At 38.3% G+C, this 20,666-nt stretch overlaps 1 protein-coding gene across 1 annotated transcript in view; it reads left to right on the top strand.

Annotated features, from left to right (window-relative positions):
- The window catches only part of LOC131034636 (uncharacterized), a 125,035-nt gene extending 105,243 nt beyond the window's left edge, over positions 1 to 19,792 (top strand). Inside the window, exons 4-6 of the mRNA XM_057966183.2 lie at positions 18,904 to 18,946; positions 19,108 to 19,231; positions 19,486 to 19,792. Coding sequence (XP_057822166.2) covers positions 18,904 to 18,946; positions 19,108 to 19,217 — 153 coding nt within the window. The 3' untranslated portion in view covers positions 19,218 to 19,231; positions 19,486 to 19,792. The remainder of the gene's footprint in view (positions 1 to 18,903; positions 18,947 to 19,107; positions 19,232 to 19,485) is intronic.
- The last annotated feature ends 874 nt before the right edge of the window (positions 19,793 to 20,666 follow it).

Genomic DNA, 20,666 nt, shown 5'->3' with positions numbered 1-20,666 from the left:
TACACTCTTGATTGAGAGTGAAGGAAGTATGTCATCGACTTGAGAAATCAGATAGTGAGCAAGGAGTTGAGATCCCTCGAATTAGAGTTGGAAGATGGAGAGTTGGGTGTGGACGAAGGTGTAATGATCCACCTCAGATCTGCAGATTGTAGTTTTGGTTTTTTTCTGTTTTTGGTGTTTTTTGCAATTTTTTTTTGTTTTTAGTTTTCTGATTTTTTTTGAGTTTTACTTGGTTCTTGCCAATGAATGGGAAACAACAATAAATAACACTAGAAATGAATTAAACAGTAAGAACATACAATGAATGGAGGAGATTTTGAATTTAATTGAGACCAATGGCCAAAACATACCAGATCTGAACATGTACAGGTTTAATTATTCTTAGTACATGGCAAGAATGTCACATTTGACCTGATATTTGCCCCACAATGGACTCCTTTGGGACTGATCTGATTTCCTAGGATTTAATCTGCTTCCTTTGAGGTCTGATCTGTATTTTCTTGGTCCAGATCTGCTTTTTTCAGAACTGATACAAATCTGATCTGCTTTAGCAATGCCTGAAACCCCACATCCAAGTATAGAATGCTGCAATTGGTGCCACTAGGTTCAGATCTTCTCCTACAGTCATAAGTAACAAAGAATCTCTGTCCCTTTCACTGCTGCAACCCTAATTATGAAGTCCTGCTGATTTCTTGAATGTAATAGAAATTCTGACCCTTGGGAGATCTTTTACCCTTGTAGGCCCTCTAAATTGCAAGGGTTTTCGTCCTTACAACATGCAAGTCACCTTGTATGTCAGAGCTTTGTAGAAATTCCAAATCCTTCGTGTAAAAATGATTCATAAGCCTTCCAAAATGGAGGCTCCAAAGTTGCTTTATTCCACTCTAACCCTAACGCCTAAATTAGGGTTGCAATTTTTAAATAAAACAAACTTTATTTTCTTCCTAGGTTACGCCCACCTCATGTTGCCTTAATTACATGTGTTTGGTTTTTAAAAACAATTTATTTTTAATAGGACAATCAAACCCCCTAGGTGGCCCCCCTTTTAAGTTACTTAATCCAGAATCATACACCAGACCTCTCCAACTAGAAGATAATGATGCACTTACATTCCTGGTGATGTCTAAAGATAGCAGGCCAGCCCCCAATCTCCTCCTAAAAAGTAGGAACCCTCCTTAAAAATAGGAAATTGTCTTTGAACATCTAGAATGGCTCATCAAGCCCCTTGCAAGGCTCTGTAAGCTCCAGGTGGTCAACATGCTAACTGTCGGGCCGGAACCCTCCTTAAAAATAGGAAATTGTCTTTGAACATCTAGAATAGCTCATCAAGCGCCCTGCAAGGCTCTGTAAGCTCCAGGTGGTCAACATGCTAACTGTCGGTCCTTTCCTAAAAAATAGGAACCCCTCTTAAAAAATAGGAGACTGGCCCTGAGCTCTTGAAGTGCTACACAAACCTCCCCAAAGGGCCACAAGACCCTTGAATGGGCTCCCTATCCACTATATTAGCCTATGGGAACCCTGCTAATAGGCTAACCCTGCTAGAATTTATCTGCACTTAGGAAGGGGATATTACAATCCACCCTCCCCAAGATTGCTTGTCCTTAAGCAACCTCAACTTTGGGTGCTGTGGAATTTGCTCACTCTCCCATGTCACATCCTCTAATGAGAGATCCTTCCACTTCACCAAATACTCCCTGATAAACTTCCTCAATCTCCTCTTTTGCGTATTAATAGTGGCCTTAGGGACAAGAATCAATTTCCCCTCATCAAGGGGTGGTAGTGCTATAGAAGGGACGACATGCGCTCAATCGCCTTCTTGATGTGAGACACATGGAAGACATTGTGCACCTTGCTGTTTGCTGGCAACTCTAACTCATAAGCCACCTCTTCAACGCACCTAATAATCCTGAAAGGTCCATAATATTGTTGCTTGAGTTTCTCTACTCTAGTCTTCTTGAGAGTGGATTGATGATAAGGCTGCAACATCAAATACACCATGTCCCCAACCTTGAATGACCACTCAACTCTCCTCTGGTCTGCATATTGTTTCTGCTGGTTTTTTGCCTTCTGAATATTCTCCTTCAGAGACCTCATGATGTCATGGCTCTCGTGAAGAAGGTCCTTGGCACTAGGCACCCTACTATCTCCAAACAACAAATCTAGAAAGTTGGGTGCATCATACCCATATAGTGCCATGAATGGTGCATCATACACATAAGTGTAACCACTTAACCCATGTATTCTGTTGCATTGCTATGTAGTTTTTGAGGTATCCCTCCACCCACTTATTGACAATCTCTGTTTGCCCATCAGTCTGCAGGTGGTAATTGGTGCTCCAAGTAAGCTTGGTCCCACTGAGCTTGAAGAGCTCTTGCCAGAAGTGACTCATAAACTTCCTATCCCAATCACTGACAATAGTTTGAGGCATCCCATGTAAATTGAATACCTCTTTGAAAAGCAAATCAGCAACCTGTGTTGTTGTGAATGTGGTTGCGATCGCAAAGAAGTGTGCAAACTTTGTGAGCCTATCAACCACAACAAAAATCTAGTCCTTTCTCTGGGCTTTGGGCAATCTTGTGATGAAGTCCATGGAAATACCCTCCCATTTTTTACTAGGAATAGGTAGGGGCTGTAATAATCTTGTTGTGAAAAAATGCTCCTACTTGTCTTGTTGACATACAGGATACTCCTCACATACTAAAGAACCACGGACTTGAGACCCTTCCAAGTGAAATGCTCCTTGATTTGCCTGTAGGTTTTAAAGTATCTTGAGTGCCCTGCCATGGGAACATTGTGAAAGGCTCTCAATATCGTCCTCTTCATCTTTGATCTTGGTACGAAAAGAATCCTTCCCTTGTAAATGATAAGCCCATTTACAATTGAATATCCGTCATCCTTCATTGTACCCTCAATGATGCCTGAGGCCCACTGGACCTTGGCATACTTAGCTGAAATCCACTCTCTCCAATCAGTTGTAACCTTTGCAAGGGAACATAATTGTGGTCTTCTCGATAATGCGTCAACAACTATATTCTTCTTACCCTTGACATAAACTATGTCAAAGTCGTAAGCCCGCAGCTCACTCACCCAATTCTACAGCCGGTCATTGAGGTACCGCTGGTTAAGGAAATGCTTTAGGCTATTGTGATCTGTCTCAACTACAAACTTGCTGCCTAGAAGATACTACTTGAACTTAGCCAACACATGCATAATGGTTAACATCTCCTCAGCATAAATGCTATAGCTCTTGTCTGCACCCTTCAATTTCCTACTCTCAAAAGCTATCAGATGCTTATTCTGCATCAGTAGCACACCGATATCGTCTCCTGAAGCATTACAGTGTAGCTCAAATGGCCTGGTGAAGTCGGGTATATAAAGAATTGGACATGATCTTATCAATTGCTTAAACTGGTCAAAACACTGTTGTGCTTGATTTGTCAAGTTTGTGAGATGTGTTGCTTGGTGTGAGAACCCCTTGACAAAGCATCTATAAAAACCACATAGCCCAAAGAACCCCTTAAGCTTGGTGAGATTCTTGCTTTTTGACTCCTTGGCGTACAAGGACTCCCTCTCTAATATGCTCAATACCTCCTCAAGGTGTCTCAAATGCTCCTCCCAAGCCCGACTAAAAATCAAAATGTCATTGAAGAAAATCAAAACAAATCTCCTCAACTAATGCTGGAAAAACTTGTTCATACATTGTTTATACAAGATTGGAAAGTAGTTGGTGCATTGGTAAGACCAAATGGCATAACCAAAAACTCAAAGTGCTCACAATGGCTTCAGAAAGCTGTCTTTTCCACATACTCCTCTCTCATCCAAATCTGATGATTATTGGACCTCAAATCAATCTTGGAGACGTAACATGCTCCATGCAACTCATCAATCAGCTCATCAATACGAGGTATGGGGTACCGGCTCTTGATTGTCTTCTTGTTTAGGGCACAATAATCGAGTTCCATCCTTCTTGGCTAATACAACTGCTGATGCAAATGGACTCTTGCTAGGTCAAATGTGACCCATCTCAAGCAGCTCCTTGATTGTTTTCTCTATCTCATCCTTAAGCCGCTTAGGGTACCTGTAAGGGGTAATGATAACCGGTTTGACACCCTCCTCCAACTCAATGATATCCCCTGTCTCTGTCTGGAGGTCTTCTAGGTGGTATATCACTAAACACCTTACCGTGTTTAGTCAAGAGTCTCTTGATGTCTAGAGGATAATCCCACTTCTGTTGCTCCACTACTGTAAGCATTAAAACACACTCTGCAGCCCACTCTACTTGATCATGTCTGATCAACCTCTCCATCCTCAAATAAAGCACACAAAGACCCCTATCTGACATCCCTTTCAACACATGTTTCCTACCGGCTACCTCATCTCCATAGTGTGCATGTTGAGGTAGAATTCCCCAATCTCATGAAGTCACTTCATGCCCAACACAATATTCATCTCTCCCATACTCACCATATAGTAATCAACATGAAGCACATAGTTGTTCAACTGGAGGGTCAAGTTGGAAATCATTTTGTTGCACGCGAGAGTGAATCCATCTGCAACTTTCACCCTAAAAACCATCAAACTCTTAAGTCTTAAGCCCTCTTCAGGACACTAACCCCTCATCGATGAAGTTATGTGTAGCACTAGTATCCAACAAAGTGATCACACACTGGCCTACAGGAACTCCTCGAATCCTGAATGAACCCTCTCGTAGAATGCTAGAGAGTTGTGCAAGGGGTTTGTCATCCTCCTTTTCCTTCCTTGACTCCTCGGATGCACTTTCTGCTTCAATTTCACTTGTTTCAGTTTCCTGATCTTAATTTTCAGAATTAGTGTCATCCTCTAAATAGTTCTCCATCTTGTTTTCTTTTCCTTTCAAGGGACACTTATGATTGGGATCCCATAGCTCCTTGCACTTACAACATAATTTTTTGCATCACAAGCTATTTAGTCTCATCATTAGTTTTCTGGAAAAGTTTGTCTTGCTGGTCCAACCCTCTATGAAAAGGTTTCTTGTCCTTATTGCTAGAAAAAGGCTTAGTCGAGAACTTGTTTTTTGGGGCAGCAAGTTCCATACTCCTGGCCTTTCTCATGGCCTCTTGCAAGGTCAGTGGATCAAAGGCCTTAAGCCAACCACATAAAGGCTTTGAGAGCTCGTCAATGAAATGTACAACCAACCGCCTCTCTGAAATGCTAGATGCCATCATTGTTAACCTTTGAAAATCAGCAATGTAAATCTCCAAGGATCCATATTTTTTGAATTGGGCAAGCTCCCTGAAATACATCTTAGGATCCTTCCGGACAAAACGATTGATGAGTTTATTAGTGAACTCATCGTAGGAGATAATCGAGTGATACCCCAAAGTAACCAAACTGTGATACCACCACTCATGAGCCACACCATCTAGGTACAGAGTAGCAAACTTAATCGCCTCATCCTTTGTCATGGGTCTCAAAGACAAGTAGTTGTTGAGCTTCTGTACCCAAGCACGAGCTATACATCGGTCTCCTCAGTCATAGTGTGGCAAGGTCAACTTGCCCACAACCTGTTGAAAATCCCTGACCATGTGAAGCCCTGTAATCTGCTTTGCCAACTGAACTTGCTCTATGTTTCTTCTATCCTATGAACTGGTCAAGGGTCAATAACTCCTTGACCTCCGATGGAAGGGTCATATACTCTGTATAATGGTGTCAGACCTCCTCGGTTGTAGGGATCTGTAGTTCAGGCCCTCAGCCTTGTCCAGTAGGCGATCCCTCACGTTGGATGAAGATAGGTAGTAAGGGTCTCGGAACTGAGCCACTATTCAGTCCACTATCTCCTCGTGTCTTTCTACTCTCATCAGTATTGGTGGTGTGCTGAGATTGGTCTCGCTGCGGTTGTACTACTTTGACATTTGTCCCAACAATTGAGACATCATGTCCATCATAGCATCAAATTTTCTCTCAATCCTGGTGTTAGGGATTGACCTAGCCCTATCGTTATCCTTCTTGGCCATAGCACTTGTGATGCTCTCACTATCACTGGAACCTGTCTTGTGAATGCCTAGAATATTCCAGAGACTATTTCTCCCTCTGGAACCTATGGTGGTTGCCACCTGATGTGAGGCTCTTCCCTGGTGTAAGTTTGAAACTCCTTGTCACACATCAGAACCCCTTTTAATAGGATGGTAGGAAAAACTGAGTTCTGTTACCATTGTAATGATCCACCCCAGATCTGTAAATTGTAGTTTTGGAATTTTTTTTTGTTTTTGTTTTCAGTTTTCTGTTTTTTTTAAAGTTTTGCTTGGATCTTGCCAATGATAAGAAATAACAATAAAGAACACTGAAAATGAATTAAACAATAAGAGCATACTATGAATGGAGGAGATTTTGGATTTAATTAAGATCAATGGCCAAAACATACCAGATTTGAACATGTACAGGTTCAGATGCTTAATCCATGGCAAGAATGTCACATTTGACCTGAATGCCTGACAATTTACTCCTCTGGGACTGATATGATTTCCTAGGATCTGATTTGCTTCCTTTGAGGTCTGAACTGTTTTTTTCGTGGTCCAGATTGTCTTAATTCAGAACTGAAACAAATCTGATCATCTTTAACAATGCTTGAAACCTCATGTTCCAAGTATATAATGCTGCAATTGGTGCCCAGGAATGTACGGCTGGCTATGGAAGTCAATGTTGCTGATGTGTGGCATCCCAATGGGTTCAAATCTGCTCCTACAGTCAGAAGTAACAAAGAATCTCTGTCCTTTTCAGTGCTGCAACCATAATTATGAAGTCCTGCTGATTTCCTGAATGTAATAGAAATTCTGACCCTTGGGAAATCTTTCACCCTTGTAGGCCCTATAAATTGCAAGGGTTTTCGTCCTTACAACCTGCAAATCACCCTGTATGCCAGAGCTTTGTAGAAATTATAAATCGAGTAAAAGTGATTCATAACAAAGTTGCTTTATTCCTCTCTAACCCTAACGCCCAAATTAGGGTTGCAATTATTAAAAAAAAAAACTTTATTTCCTTCCTAGGCTACGCCCACCTCATGTAGCCTATATATCATGTGTATGGTTTTTTAAAAACAACTTATTTCTACTAGGAGGATCAAACCCCCTAGGTGGCCTCCCGTTTAAGTTACTTTATTTAAATTTTTATAAAGTAACTTTATAATAAGCCACTTTATTTTATTTTCTTAATATATTAAAGTCATCACTTTAAAATTTAATTTTTATTCCAGAACTATATTCTAGACCTCTGCAACTGGAAAATGATGATGCACCTGGTCTCCTGGTGATGTCTAAAAATAGCAGGCCAACTCCCAGTCTCCTCCTAAAAAGTAGGAAATCTCCTAAAATATAGTAGATTGTCATTGAACATGTGGAATGGCTCATAAAGCCCCCTGCAAGGTTTCACAAGCTTCGGGTGGTCACAGGCTAACTGTTAGTCCCCTCCTAAAAAAAGGAGACTAGCTTAGAGCTTCTGAAACGCCATGCAAACCTCCCCAAAGGACCACAAGACCCTTGAATGGGCTCCCTATCCACTGTATTAGTCTATGGGAACCTTGTTGATAGGCTAAACCTGGTTGAAACCATCTGCACATAGGAAGGGGACATTATAGAGGGAAGGAAAGGCATGGAACCAAATGATGAAGGGGTGCTTGAGTTGAAAGATTGTTTTGAAGATGAGACAATTTCCCTAAATGGGCCATTTCACTGGCAAACGAAGGACTACGAGGTATTTTTGTCAACATGTAATTTTCTTGAAGCTACAATTCTCAAATTAGAAGTAAAAGAAATCAGACCCTCAAGGAAAATGTAATAAGTGAATTAGGAGTAAAATATCAGACCCCAAAGGAGGCAAATCGGAGCAAAACAAAATCAGGCGATTGCAGGTCAAATATCAGTGAATTTGCTCCAATTTGCCTCCTTTAGGAGTAAAATGTAGCTTCCTGTAATCAGGTAAACTAGGATATTTTACTCCTAATTTGCCTCAATTCAATTTGTCTTCTTGTAATTCACCTTGCTTTTGCCCTTAGTTCGCTACTTCTCAATTGGAATTCGCTTGTGTTTGCTTTGAATGAATGGACAAATGATCGATTTTACCTTGCCTATATAGGCGCTTACATAATCTTCTTAAAAAGGGTCAGCCAGGTTATGATATTATATTGTTTTTCAAGCTTTAAATTTCTTCACTTCATTTCAAGTCGGCCTTCTTTGCATTGCATTTCACATTGTTTTCACTTATTTTGTCACGAGCAACTCGACCTTTTTATCCTTGGTGGAAATTCCACTTGTGCTTGCACAAACTCGTCAAAATGCTAGACAGAGATTCATGTATTGCATGCATTCCTGGGCGGAGATTAAAGGTTTGCCTGGATTGTTGATCGAAAATCCAAGGTGGGCATGGATTCTTGAGCAGAAATCCACACTTCCCAACGGAACTTGACCTTGTTCTTGAAATTTTCCTTAACTTGGCGTTTGATGTTTGGAATTTTCCTTGTCCTAGTGTTAAAGTCTTGGATTTCTCCTTATCGTGGTCTTGAAATCAAGGAATTTTCTTTAACTCCTTTCTAAAACCTTGGAATTTTCCTTCATTCCATATCCACACCTTGGAATTTTCCTTTAACTCAAGTTTGGATTCATGATTTTATCCAAGATAAGGTTGGAAATCTGACCTCTCCTTGTGTTTTTGGGTCCTTGAAATTTTAATCCTTGAATTATCTTGTTCATGCACTCATTATTAGTTTATTTCCAACACCTTTCAAATTTTATTCATACACTTGGAATCCTTATTTCAATCACCTCATTGCAAGCATCTCATTTCTTGCTTGGAACTTTATCCTTGTCTTAACTTAGGAAAAATTACACATTCTTTATTCAGGAAAACGAATGACAAGAATGTAGACAATTACTTGTACTGTGCAAACTCAAAGTGGTAGCATACCTGAAAAATCAAATGGGGGTCTAGGGGCAACACCTCCAACGAGGTCAAGGGGCAACACCCCTTGCGGGGGTTTGGGGGCAGCGCCCCTAGTGGGATCAAGGGTGTTGAAACTAATAGCCAGATCGGATTAATTAATTTAAATTTTAAATGACAATTAAAATTTAAAGCATATTGTAATATCTTAAAGCATAGTCCTATAAGCTATATGTAACGTGCTATGAGGGGGCATATATAACTTGTAATTCACATGATAGGTCAAGACCTATTTCATGAAACTTGTACATGTAACGTGCTTAAGGTTATTGTATTTTGGCGCCAACTTGTATCTTGACTCCTAGCCGACATGGAGAAACAAATGGTTAGAGTCTCTTATAAAGGCAATATGAACTTCATTGTGAATACACATTCATTTTCCCAGCTATTATTCAATATTCTTTAGCAATCTAACTGGTGCGAATTTGGTCATGCGAACTGGCTTGGAGATTGAGCGAAATTATTGCATATTCTGAGCATCCAAATCTGCCACTCAGACCTGCGATTTGTGTGCCGTTTCTGGGCGAGTTCAGGCAACATATTATGCCTAGTTGATGTGCTAATTTAGTTAATTTGCTGGGCAATCTTATCTAAATCTATTGGGTGAATTTGTAGTTTGTCTTGACTGCGATCTCTCTCTCCTAGTGGCGCCAAAATCTTAGACGACAAGTCAGGTTTATACATCAGCATATCACAGTGACTTGAATTAGGCAAAGTTTATCCATAGATTGGTGATCAATCAGATAAGTAATCTGATCTTCATTGTACTTATAATTTGCTCATGATAAGGATTTTGATCTGGATCTTTGATGCTGGGTTTTTCCTCTGAGAGGGAGGTTTTCCCAGGGTATTCTGGTGTTTTGTGTCTCTTGTGTGTTTGCATTTGACTTGTTTCTGAGTTTTGTTAATCTGATCACTAAAAATTAACATGGTATCAGAGCTTTAGGTTCATTCTAAGTAATCAGATTAACAGTAAGCTTTCACCTTCAGTATGCTGTTTTATTTTCAAGATGGTGACATGTTTGAAAGTAGAGGACAAACTTGATAAGGCTCTTAATTTTACCTCTTGGAAGGTTCGTGTTCTCCTTGCCCTTGAGGAGATTGATCTACTACAGTTTGTTGAAGATAAGTACCTGCCTGAGCCCTCAGATCCAAAAGAGTTAAAGCAGTTCAAGAAGAATGCTCTTAAGGCCAAGAAGTTCCCAATTGATTCTGTAAAGGATCATCTTGTCCCAATCATCTCCAAGCTACCTTCAGCAGGGAGATGTTCAAACACTTAGAGGGAATGTATGAGATCAACAACATCAGTCGGGCACTTACCCTAAGGCAACAACTACTTCAAGTCAAGATGGGTAAGGGAGATTCAGTAATGTCTTTCTTCATGAAAATTTCAGAATTGAAGGATCAACTCAGCTCCATTAGAAATGAAGTTGTGGACAAGGACATTGTCATGATTGCACTAAATGGACTTCCTGATTCCTGGGATCCATTCGTTCAAAGCATAAGCGGAAGATCTGAATTTCCCACATTTGATCGCCTCCGGTCTGATTGCATTCAAGAAGAATCACACTTAGCTGCAAGAGGAATGCTCAAGGGCACTCATGGAGGTGACCATCGCATGCTTGCATCTCAATGGGTCAAAAGGAGGGGTGGTCATTGGAAGAAGAACAACTTCAAAAGAAATAGAGATTTCAGACTCCTGCTATTCACGATTCAAGGAAGAGGCCAAGGGATCTTTCACGTATACGTTGCTTTAGATGTGATAAGTTTGGACACTATGTTAAAGAATGTTAGAATTTGCCCAAGCAAGGAGAAGCAAACCTGAATGAAGTTGCGGATTTGAAGGATAACGAAGACTTCCTCTTCATTTCTGCCTTATCCAACAATGTGCCAACTAACAACAACACTTGGTTGATAGACAGTGGTGCATCCAGGCATATCACGGGATATCGGGAACACCTCTCAGACTTAATGGAGAAAGAATCCAACCTTCATGTGGTAATTGGTGATGATGCTCGATATTCGGTAAGAGGTTCTGACAATACTTCTTTAAATTTAGAATCTGGTATCTCCTTGCATCTTAGTGATATTTTATTTATTCCGGGAATTAAAAGAAATTTAATCTCCATTTCTGCCCTAGAAGATAAAGGTTATCAAGTAGCATTTTCTGAGGGTAGAGTACTTGCATGGCCTAAGAAATCTAGTTTTAAATCTGCTCGTGTTATTGGAAATAGATATGATAGTTTGTATAAGCTTTCAGTTCATCTTGTTCAAGCACTCATTCATGAGGCTCTTGAATCTAGCGAGCTATGGCACAAAAGGCTTGGTCACCTTCACTTCCAGGCACTTCCCTCACTTGAAAAGATGGTTAAAGGTATGCCTAAACTTAGTCATTTTCATGATGATACTTGCAAAGGTTGTGCATTAGGTAAGAACACAAAGTCCATTTCATAAAAGTGAAAGTAGAGCCAAGGAAAAATTAGCACTTGTTCATTCTGACTTATGTGGACCTATGTCAGTTCCTTCTCCCAGTGGATTTCTATACTATGTTACATTTATAGATGATTTTTCTAGAAAGACTTGGATTTACTTTCTAAGATCTAAAGAATTTGATGAAGTACTAAGTAGGTTAAAAGAATTTAAGGCTCTAGTTGAAAATATATCTGGTAAAAGGATTAAAGTGTTAAGATCTGATAATGGAGGTGAATACACCTCAAGTAGTTTTCATGACTTTTGTGTAGAGACAGGAATTAAGAGGGAGTTCTACGTCCCCTACAATCCTTAGCAAAATGGTGTGTGGCTGAAAGGAAGAATAGAGCCATTGTTGAAGCAGCTAAAGCTATGATTCATGATCAGGACCTGCAGACTTTCTTATGGGCCGAAACATCTAAGACTGCAGTGTATATTCAAAACAGATGCCCTTATCGTGTTCTGAAGAACATGACTCCCGAAGAAGCCTTCACTGGAGTCAAACCTGATATTAGTCACTTAAGGATTTTTGGAAGTCCTGTCTATGTTCATCTGCCAAAAGAAAAGAGATCTAAGCTAGAGCCATCCGGGAAGAAAGGTATCCTTGTTGGATACAGTGAGTCCTCCAAAGCATTTCGTGTCTACATTCCAGGACAAAGGTACATTGAGGTAAGTAGGGATGTTACATTTGAAGAAAATATTGCTTTTAAGAAATCTAAAGGTTCCCTTGTGAATAATGATAGAGAAGTTAATGATAATCAAGATATGGATATTGATACTAACCCTAAGATTCAAAGGGAGTCTATTGAGCCTCCTGAACCTTTTGAGCATGGTGATCCTCCTGAGCCTCTGGATCCAACTGATGGACCTAGAGATATTGCAGTTGGCAAGAAAAGACCACTTTGGGTTAGGAGCACAATTCAAGAAGCAGAAAAGTTTGTAGCTCCCCAAGGAATATTTAGAGAAAGCCGGAGACCTTAGAAATTCTCAAACTATTTTGCAATGATGTGCAATATAATTGAGACTGAACCATCAAGCATAGAAGAAGCTATGAACCAGCAAGCATGGAAACTAGCTATGGACGAAGAGTATCAATCCATCATCAAGAACGATGTCTGGGATATTGTGCCTAGACCTAAAGGTAAGTCTGTTGTTTGTTCTAAATGGTTGTTTAAAATTAAACATGCTGCTGATGGTAGTATTGAGAAATATAAAGCTAGATTTGTAGCTCGTGGTTTTTCTCAAAAGGAAGGCATAGATTATGAAGAAACATTTGCTCATGTTGCTAGATATACTTCTATTAGAACTATTATAGCTATTGTTGCAGCTAAGGGTTGGAAGTTACATCAGATGGATGTAAAGACTGCTTTCCTTAATGGTGTCATTGAGAAAGAAGTCTATATCGAGCAACCAGAAGGATATGAGATTCATAATAGAGAATCTCATGTATGCAGATTGAAGAAAGCTCTTTACGGCCTCAAGCAAGCTCCTTGAGCTTGGTATGAAAGAATTGATAAGTATTTGGTTAGTTTAGGGTTTTGTAAGAATGATGTTGATCCTAACCTTTACTTTAAAGTATTTAATGGTGAAATGCTAATTCTGGTTTTATATGTGGATGATTTATTTCTAACTGGTGAAGATAGTCTCATCATTAGATGTAAGAAAGAATTAGCCACTGAATTTGAAATGAAAGATCTAGGTTTAATGCATTACTTTTTAGGGTTAGAAGTATGACAAAGATCTAATGAAATTATCCTTAGTCAAGGAAAATACACCATTGATATATTGAAAAGATTTGGTATGCTGGATTGTAAACCTATGCTTATTCCTATGGAAACTAACTTGAAGAAATTGAGTTTATCTGTAACTAACTCTGATTTTGCAGATCTATCGGAGTCAAGCAGTTGATTGGATCTTTGATGTATCTAGTTAACACTAGACTGGATATTTGTTATACAGTGAGTGCCCTCAGCCAGTTCATGAACAATCCGAAGCATGTTCATCTTGTTGCAGCCAAGCATATCTTGAGATATTTGTGAGGCACAGTTGGCTATGGGTTGAAGTATCCAATCAACATTATTATCACCTTGGAGGGCTACTCTGATTCTGATTGGGCAGGAAGTGTAATTGATAGAAAGAGCACTTCAGAAATCTGTTTCAATTTGGATTCTACCGTGATCTCTTGGGCCAATAGGAAACAATCCTCAGTTGCATTGAGTATTGCAGAAGCTGAGTATATTGCATCAAGTGTGGCATCAAGAGAAGCATTGTGGCTTCACAAGCTTCTTGCTGGGTTGTTTGGACAACCTTGGGAACCCACAGTCATTCATTGTGACAATCAGAGTTGTATTAAAATGTCTGCTAATCCAGTGTTTCATGATAGGTCAAAACATGTGGAAACTCATTATCACTATGTTCGTGATATGGTACAAAGAGGTGCCATTCAGCTGAAATATGTCAGCACTGATGAGCAGACTGCAGATGTTCTCACCAAGTCTCTAACTCGTGTGAAATTTGAATACTTCAGAGAGAGACTTCGAGTTGTTGAGAACACAACTCTTGCTGAGAGGGAGTCTCAGTCTCAGTGATGCGCTAAGTTGCATCTACCACCCTTTGCGGGCAATGCAAGGTGGAGTCACCCTCTGCGGGCAATGCAAGGTGACATTGAAGCCTTATTAGGGAGAAGGTTGAGGTGAAAGACCTCCTCCACCCTCTATGGGCAATGCAAGATGGATTTCATGGAAAGTTCCATGATGTGTTATTACAATATGGTATGGTCACTCGCTATAATCCTCCCTAGCTAAGAGGGATTGTTGAAATTAATAGCCAGATCGGATTAGTTAATTTAAATTTTAAATGACAATAAAAATTTAAAGCATATTGTAATATCTTAAAGCATGGTCCTATAAGCTATATGTAACGTGCTATGAGGGGGGCAAATATAACTTGTAATTCACATGATAGGTCAAGACCTATTTCATGAAACTTGTAAATGTAACGTGCTTAAGGTTATTGTATTTTGGCTCCAACTTGTATCTTGACTCCTAGCCGACATGGAGAAACAAATGGTTAGAGTCTCCTATAAAGGCAATATGAACTTCATTGTGAATACACACATTCATTTTCACAGCTATTATTCAATTTGCTTTAGCAATCTAACTGGTGCAAATCTGGTCATGCGAACTGGCTTGGAGATTGAGCGAAATTATTGCGTATTCTGAGCATCCAAATCTGCCACTCAGACCTGCGATTTGTGTGCCATTTCTGGGCAAGTTCAGGCAACATATTGTGCCTAGTTGATGTGCTAATTTAGTTAATCTGCTGGGCAATCTTATCTGAATCTACTGGGTGAATTTGTAGTTTGTCTTGACTGCGATCTCTCTCTCCTAGTGGCGCCAAAATCTCAGAGGACAAGTCATGTTTATACATCAGCATATCACAGTGACTTGAATTAGGCAAAGTTCTGCCCTAGATTGGTGATTAATCAGATAAGTAATCTGATCTTCATTGTACTTATATTTTATTCATGATAAGGATTTTGATCTGGATCTTTGATGCTGGGTTTTTCCTTCGAGAGGGAGGTTTTCCCAGGGTATTCTGGTGTTTTGTGTCTCTTGTGTGTTTGCATTTGACTTGTTTCTGAGTTTTGTTAATCTGATCACTAAAAATTAACAAAGGGGCAACACCGTTTGCAGGGGTCTGGCACCCCCAACAAGACCTTCAAAACCACACGGAACTCCATGGCGCACCTCATTTTTCAATTATTTTAAGACGTCCAAAGCAGTGTTGATGAAGCCAAAAAATAGCGATTCCATGTCAAAATTTTGATCAAGTCATGTTCTCCACTTCAGAAAAGATGGTTGTACTAGAAGTTGTTGTACGAAGCTTGCATAATATTGTTGTACCAATCCTACCACCTATTGTTGTCATACATAATAAACAAGAAATCGTGTGGTGCAAATGAGACAATGTACATAGTGCTCTTGAAGATGTCATATGATATGCCACGAGCCAGGTGCTCATACGTTGCCAAACCACGAACCAAGATGTACCCATGCGGTGTGGAGGAGCTTTTTTGTGAGCCATACTTGTATGATATATAGTTGTTGTATGGTGAGGCTATAAGGAAGACGTTGTACGGTATGAAACTATGATTGTGTGTCAAGCCATACAATGAAGTGTAACTGATGTATGTGGCAAAAGAACCACCATACCGTAGTAGCAAGCAAAAGAACCACCATACCGTAGTAGCAACCATGTTTCATACGGGAAGCATAGAGGAGTACCATACAAGAAGCAACGAGGACTTCTGTATGGTAGGCAAATTAAAATTCCGTACAATATGAAATGGAGACCAGACATGAGCAGCACCTGTCGTATGGTGCAAAATGTGAAATGACACTTCCATGACTAGGGTGTCGTACGGTGATAAGTGGAAGCTGTACAAACTTTAGAAGTTGTTGTATAGTTTGGCAAGTACTTCGTGTGTCAAGTGATCAGTATGCAATGCCTTACAATATGCAATGAAAGCCATCTTCGCAACTGTGGAGTCCATACGAGATAATATATCCCAAGCCATACTGTACATATTGGAGGCCGTACGGAAATAACAGGAGGCTGCCTTCACAATGATACAGTTGTACAAGGAAGATCTTGTCATACACAATGTGCATTATTTTTCTCTCTCTAGCTCCCCTTTAAATTTGATAATTTTCTCCAACTACATTATTTTTTGGTTTCCATTTTCCATCCCTTCTAATTCCCTTTTCCTTTTCCTAGGAATTTCCAGTGACGTTGATTTCCCTTGACAATTATTACATATTCTGCTCTTTGTACTGTCAGATGTATCATTCATAACTTTACACGCTTTCATTGGTTACCCTTCACCGAGAATTGTAGCTTCAAGAAAATTAAATGTTAACAAAAATACTTTGTAGTCCTTTGTTTGCTAGTGAAATAGCCCATTCAGAGAACTCATCTCAAATTTGCTGATATTTTACTCCTAGGCAAATTAGGCTGATTACAAGAAGCTACATTTTGAAGAAGACAAATTGAATTGAAGAAGAAACTTGCAAGGCGTGCAAGTTGAGGTGGCGCCTACTCATCTCCACCAATCAAATAATTAAAAGTCAACACATCCAGCTTTATTGAACCCTAATTCATGAAAGAGGAAGAAATGGACGTGTGAAAGGCATTAAATGAAATATTACAACCCCTTTTTCTCATTGGTCCCTAAAAGAACGTGTATTCAAAAATTGTATAATTTTCTCATTGGTCAAAAATGTTGTAAGTGGTGGTAGGTATACCCATCCCCACCTTAGGGTTTTATTGTTTAATCTTAGCGGTTGATTAGGATCAATTTGGGCCTTTGATTTGCAATTAGAAGTCTATAAAAAGGCTTGGCCTTTTCATTTGTTGAAGGAGGAGATTAGAAATTGTTGCTGAGACTATGTTGAAATTAAAACATAATTTTCATTGAAGATATGGTGAACATTTGTATGAAGTTTCAACATTTTGCATGGTTTCTACTTCTCAACATTTATTTAAAGTTCATTGATTTTAATGGTGAAATGAAAAGATATTTGATAAATTCCTTGTTTCATACCATTTGTAGTCTGTTGATTGCAAATTACTTTGCATGGTTGGTATGAACCTTATTGTGGCAATAGTTCGATTGTGGATGTTCATTTGGATTGCCCAACATTGGGTATTTGGATGGATGTTTACAATATGAAAGTCTTTCACTACCTTTGAAGATTGCACTCTTTCTATGGCGTTGTGAGCCATCTTTGGTTATGTAGAAAGTAGTTTCATAAGGAATTTGTCTGTCTAAAACACTATCCATTATCATCATTGTCCTTAGGTTCTTAGCTTAGTTTCTCTAACCCTTATCCTTTTGTCCTTTTGTTTGAAAAGTTTGAGTTAGTTTAGGAGGAAAGCATCACTTAGATCGCCATAACAGATGTTCAAAGTTCCAGCTTTGTACAAGTGTTAGTCCCTTTGTGTAAACAGCAAATCACATCTTTTTTCACAGAGTTATCTCCTCGCATCGTCAAGACCTGACATTGGATCCTTGGAGTGACCTTATTTGATCATATCTTTAGCATTTGAGGTTTCCTTATTCAAGAGAGGATCGAATACTTAGTGTATTTTTTGTGTGTTGAAGAGTGTCACAAAATACCCATCAACAAGTCCTTACAGAAAACTTATCATTTTGGCTCAAACTTTTTGAGCAGATTTAGAATTTCTCTATCTGTTGGTTTAATTTGGGGAATGATGTCTTGACAAAACTTTGACTTTGTAACTTCTTATGTGTTTGCACCATGCTATGCAACTGGTAGTGTAGTGGTAGGTTATCAGGGAGTTCTTATATGTTTATAGCATGGCCCTGGTTTATAGGGATTTGGAGAAATACTTGATTCTGGAGTAAAATGCGCAACTGTCTTATGGCTTAGCTACAGTAACTATATAGAAATATCATTCAGGATGGTTGCATCAAAAGTCTGAAAATCATTTCACCATCAACCTAACATGTCAAGATAAAGCTTTGTTGAATGCAATATACTTTGTAAGCAAGAGTTATAGCACAATGGTTAAAATGCAAACAGAAGATTCTAAGGATAACTTCATGGTTAACTATGTATAAAACAAACTCAGGTTATTTGTTTGTTTTCTAAGCTAAAATACTCACAATCCAACTAACTAGGTATTTATATAAGTATTACGATGAATCACAGCTGAGTTTGAAGCAATCTTTCCAGATGGAAAACTTCATGGTCACTGGATATTTGATTCCAGCTTGGGATTTTGCAATGCCTTATCTCTGCTCAATATTTGTTCTCAACTATCAGAATTTTGGGATTCATAACTGAAGTAAATAATTGTAAGCTGAAAAGTTTTCATCCCTAAAAGAACAAGGCTTCAGGATGGTTGCTTTCTAACCATCCAAGGCAATTTATATCGTATAGAAGGCATAAAAGTGCAGATACACCAGGAAAGGCCATATCTGGTTTATGATATGAATTGCCAAATTGATATATAATTGCCTTCTTTTAATGTACACATGTAAAGGCAAGCCTGCCAATAAAAAATGAGCTACATCTGTCCCAGGACAATGGAATTTTATTTTGGCTAAGGCCCTTTCTTTAAAGAGTGAATTCTCATTATCCCATTTTACAATTTACCATAATAGCATTTTAAAAATATCTTGCACCAAAAACAGAAGTAAATTGGATAAAACTGAGGAAAAGTATATGCTTTTTCAAAGTTTTCTCAGTAAGTTGTAATTATGGTCTTCCATTATGTTTTGTTTTAAAAAGCATAAAGGGATATTTTAATTTTTTTTGAAGGTACTCCATCACATGACGGTTGTTTGCTTGAAAAATCGATGACCTCCTATGTTTGCTATTCATTTTCCAGGATGCATACCTGTTTGTAAGCATAATTTATTTTCTTTTTGCTTCACAGTTTCGAAAGGAGATACCCAAGAATTTTGTTAAATACGCAGCCAGTAAGTTGCATCCGACTCTTGTCTGAACTTTCGGCATGGCAATTTAATTATGTTTTTCACATTCATGACAAAGAAAACCTCCGGAGGTTTCAGCTTGATCCTGTTTGTTCCTGCTAAAAATGCATAATATAATGATTAATGGTATTTGTTCTCCTATGTAGTTGGTGGAGTTTACTTTGCTCTGGAATCCATAGTTATATCTAAATATTTTCCCGATAAACAAGATCCTCCTGAGCAGCAGCTGTCTTTTCCCCCATCCAAAGGAATTTGACGAGTCGCAAAAAGGTCCATTTTCATCATTTTAAAAAAAGAAATAGTAGCACTTTCATAGTAGATAATATGATTTTTTCAATGTATGTCTTTTGTTGTCATCGTTTTCATATCTGTGGATAGTTTCACATTATCACATATAGCATATCAACATTTTATGTCTACGGTGTATTCAATAAATTGCTTTGAGTCTAATCATATTTTGTTTTCGTGATGAACAATATCGGAAGTCAATTGATTATGACCCCTGCATCTCTTTAAAACTTTAGGAAGGGATGTGTGGACCTTAATGCGGTACTGTTGAGGCTTGTAGTACTCAATTAGAGTACAGGACTACCAGAATCGTGCTTTTAGACGTTTGAGTTGACGGGAAGTCCCTTTTTTGAATTGCTTGAACATTCCGATCTGTGAAATTTCTAAGGTGTTCATCCAAAAGATATACTTTCTGGTATAAAAGATTAAGTACGTACGGCTGATTGAAATGTTGTTAATATCAAATGCAGTTTTTCACTTAGTCTGAAATGGCAATGACGATCTGGCAAAAAACTATAAATAAATTTCAATTTGTATCGTGCATGGTAGTGGTTTAATAGGAAACTAAATGAAATGTTGTAGTTTTGAAATTGATGCTGAACCTTGATCATCGTCATAATTTGTTATCTAAAAGTTGAGTTGGGTTGCATGATTTGCACAGAAAAGATGATCTTTTAGACAAAAAGAGAGGTAAAAAATTACTAAATCAAAGACAGAAATGCAAAACAAAAGCTCTCTAATATATAGTTTTATATGACTACTGGTTTATTCACAAATGCAAAAGATTTTGAATATATTTTTGTGAAGCATATTTTCCTATAAAGGGGTAACCGAAAAGGTATTTGGGAAGTATGCTTACTGTAAAAGAGGTACAGATAAACTAGGTCAAAAGCTAAAATATGTTTTTTGGGGCACCACTTGGTAATAGGTATATGAGAGCTCTGCAATGCTAATTTTCTATATTGTTTTTATTCATCTTAAATTGTTTTGCAGTATACAATCGAATACATTTCTTTTATCATGGACACCTGCGTAGATTATCAGGTCAGCTCGGGAGGACTGAATTAATGAAATTAATTTAATTACTAAAACTAGGGAAACCAATATATATTTTCTTAGTATTCTTTCAACCTTAAAAAAAATCAAATTATATAAAAAAAAATCAATAATATTCAATTTAATTTAAATTTTTTTGAAATATTGTAATGGTAAAAATTGCATTATTTGTTTACTTTTTGTTTAGTTTTAGATTTCGTTTAGTTTAATTAGCATTTATGTAATGATTAGTATATATGAGCATACTTTTGAATAAGAATTAGTAACTTAGATGAGGCTCAACTAATCTCAACTTCCTATGTTCTATGAACTTTTAGATTTCCTATTTCCCACTCTAATTGAAATTGTAAAATGAAATCAA

Source organism: Cryptomeria japonica, chromosome 11, assembly GCF_030272615.1.
Source record: "Cryptomeria japonica chromosome 11, Sugi_1.0, whole genome shotgun sequence".
In the NCBI taxonomy this organism is placed as follows: domain Eukaryota; kingdom Viridiplantae; phylum Streptophyta; class Pinopsida; order Cupressales; family Cupressaceae; genus Cryptomeria; species Cryptomeria japonica.
This window is presented reverse-complemented; position numbering and strand designations above follow the sequence as displayed.